The following is a 1854-nucleotide window of genomic DNA, read 5'->3' as shown; positions in this document are numbered from 1 at the left end:
GACATGGCCTGAAAACTCAGGGCCACTGGGTCAGAGGAGGCTGGTTTTAAGGAAAAGCCAATTCAAGTGGAGGGGTTACACATTTTTAATTTTGAGGTTTTGATCAGTGAGAAAATCTCATGGACAGTTGACAGGATGCACACACACATGGAAATGCTGCTGCCCATGTGCTGGCCCCAATTCCAAGGTAAGGAAGTGCCAGCTCTTCACCTCAGAGAGAAGGGGCAGAGACATCAGGGCCTGACAGCTTCCTTTAAGGAAGTCTCCCACTTCCATTCAATCAGATCTTCCCTTCCCAGCTCACTGCCTGAGTCCTGAGGGACAAGGGACAAGGTCAAAGAGAAGGGGCTAACAGACCCCTGGAGCCCGTCACACGTCTGGACTGCAGAGGGTGTAGAGAGAAAACCTTTCAGTTTAGGGAGCTCAGTCTACTATAAGGTGCCCCGCAGCCCAGTCAGCTCAAGGTTCGTTCCACGAGGCGTCTTTGCCTTGACTTTCTCTCAGGGTGAATGTGGGGTAGATGGAGAAGCCAGAAATTACAGCTCAAGATGCCTTCTTTCCAACAGATCCCACTTTGTATGAAGAGGGAGGGAAAGAAGGAAGGCAATGAAAAAGCATAGAGAGAAGAGCCCATGGACTTTTGCTGAAAAGTTTTGTCCCTTCAGTTTGTGAACTAAACTCAGTTGGAATCCAAATCAGAGGAGTCCCCTGAGGACCATGAGCTGGAGCTGTGGTCCTCCGGCTCAGAATCTCCATCTTCATCTTCACTGCTGGGGCCTGAGCAGCAGTTGCCTTCCTCCTCTTCCTCATTTTCCTCTGATTTCCCTGAGGCAGGAGAATATTCTCTAATCATGTCTGATGATGCTAACTCTGCAGCCTGAAGCCCTGGGTCCTCTCTAAGCCTTCCTTGCAGATTCCCTGATGATGGGGACTGCAGACCCATCCTTCTAATCTTGGAGTTCGGGCCCCGCATCACGCTCATGTTCTTATGCTTAGCACAGGTCGCCTCTCTGTAAGCAGCATATTCTTCAGGAGACAGAGTCCTGAGCCAGAGATCAAGGTCCACCTTGTACTGTGTCTGCAGTCCCTCCGCCTGCTTCTTATAAAGCTCCTTCTGGTCCTGGGGGATGCGCTGCCAGCATCTACTGATCTCCACCATGCGCTCCCACGGGCGCACCACTTTCAGCTCCCTGCTCGACCAGAGATCCTGGTGGAACTTGTGATAGCCATTCATCGGGGGCTTCTTGGGCTCTCCGTGGAATTTCCACTTCATGGGTAAACTCTTTTCTGGGGGAGACTTCACTTTTTGAACATTCTCCTGAAACTTCTCTGGCACTTTCATTTCACTTCTTTGAGGGACACCAGATTTCTCTGGGTTTGGGACTAGATCAGGGTGCTGTGCTCTGAACAGAGCTATTTTCTCCCTAATATCCTTTTTCACTTTCTCAAGTTCCTGACTGTCTTTCACCCTCAGCTGCTCAGGCACCTTCCTGTGTTCCTCAGACAGAACCCTGGTCAGCTCCTGGTTGCTTATCTTGGGGTGTTTTTGGATGTACTGAGGTCGCATCACTTGGGAAATGTGCTGGTAAGCTGTCAGGGACTTCTTGAACAAATAAGTATGATTCTGGTGTTTTCTTGTGTTTTCTGTGTTTTCTTGTGTTTTTTTTGGAAAGATTGCTAACATTTTCCTTAGCTTCCAGGACTAATTCTTTCAGCGTGCAAAACTTTCTCACCTTATGGGAAACCTCTAACGATTTGAGTTTGCACATTTCCCCAGAAAAATCTTTAAAAGCTTCTTTTTCCCAGTCCATCACTGACTGGGTTGTTTTGAACGTGTACCCATCACTGGATGGA

At 48.7% G+C, this 1854-nt stretch overlaps 1 protein-coding gene across 1 annotated transcript; it reads right to left on the bottom strand.

Annotated features, from left to right (window-relative positions):
• Positions 1 to 679: 679 nt before the first annotated feature.
• LOC113886085 (upstream-binding factor 1-like protein 1) lies at positions 680 to 1567 on the bottom strand. Its single transcript, XM_027532017.1, has one exon. The coding sequence runs from the start codon at positions 1565 to 1567 to the stop codon at positions 680 to 682; it is 888 nt and encodes a 295-aa protein (XP_027387818.1).
• Between the last annotated feature and the right edge of the window lie 287 nt (positions 1568 to 1854).

This window comes from Bos indicus x Bos taurus, chromosome 29 (genome assembly GCF_003369695.1).
Source record: "Bos indicus x Bos taurus breed Angus x Brahman F1 hybrid chromosome 29, Bos_hybrid_MaternalHap_v2.0, whole genome shotgun sequence".
Lineage (NCBI taxonomy): Eukaryota > Metazoa > Chordata > Mammalia > Artiodactyla > Bovidae > Bos > Bos indicus x Bos taurus.
This window is presented reverse-complemented; position numbering and strand designations above follow the sequence as displayed.

Excerpts from the sequence above, each read along its gene's own strand:
- LOC113886085 (XM_027532017.1), bottom strand. The coding sequence starts at position 1,567 with ATGCGACCTCAGTACATCCAAAAACACCCCAAGATAAGCAACCAGGAG.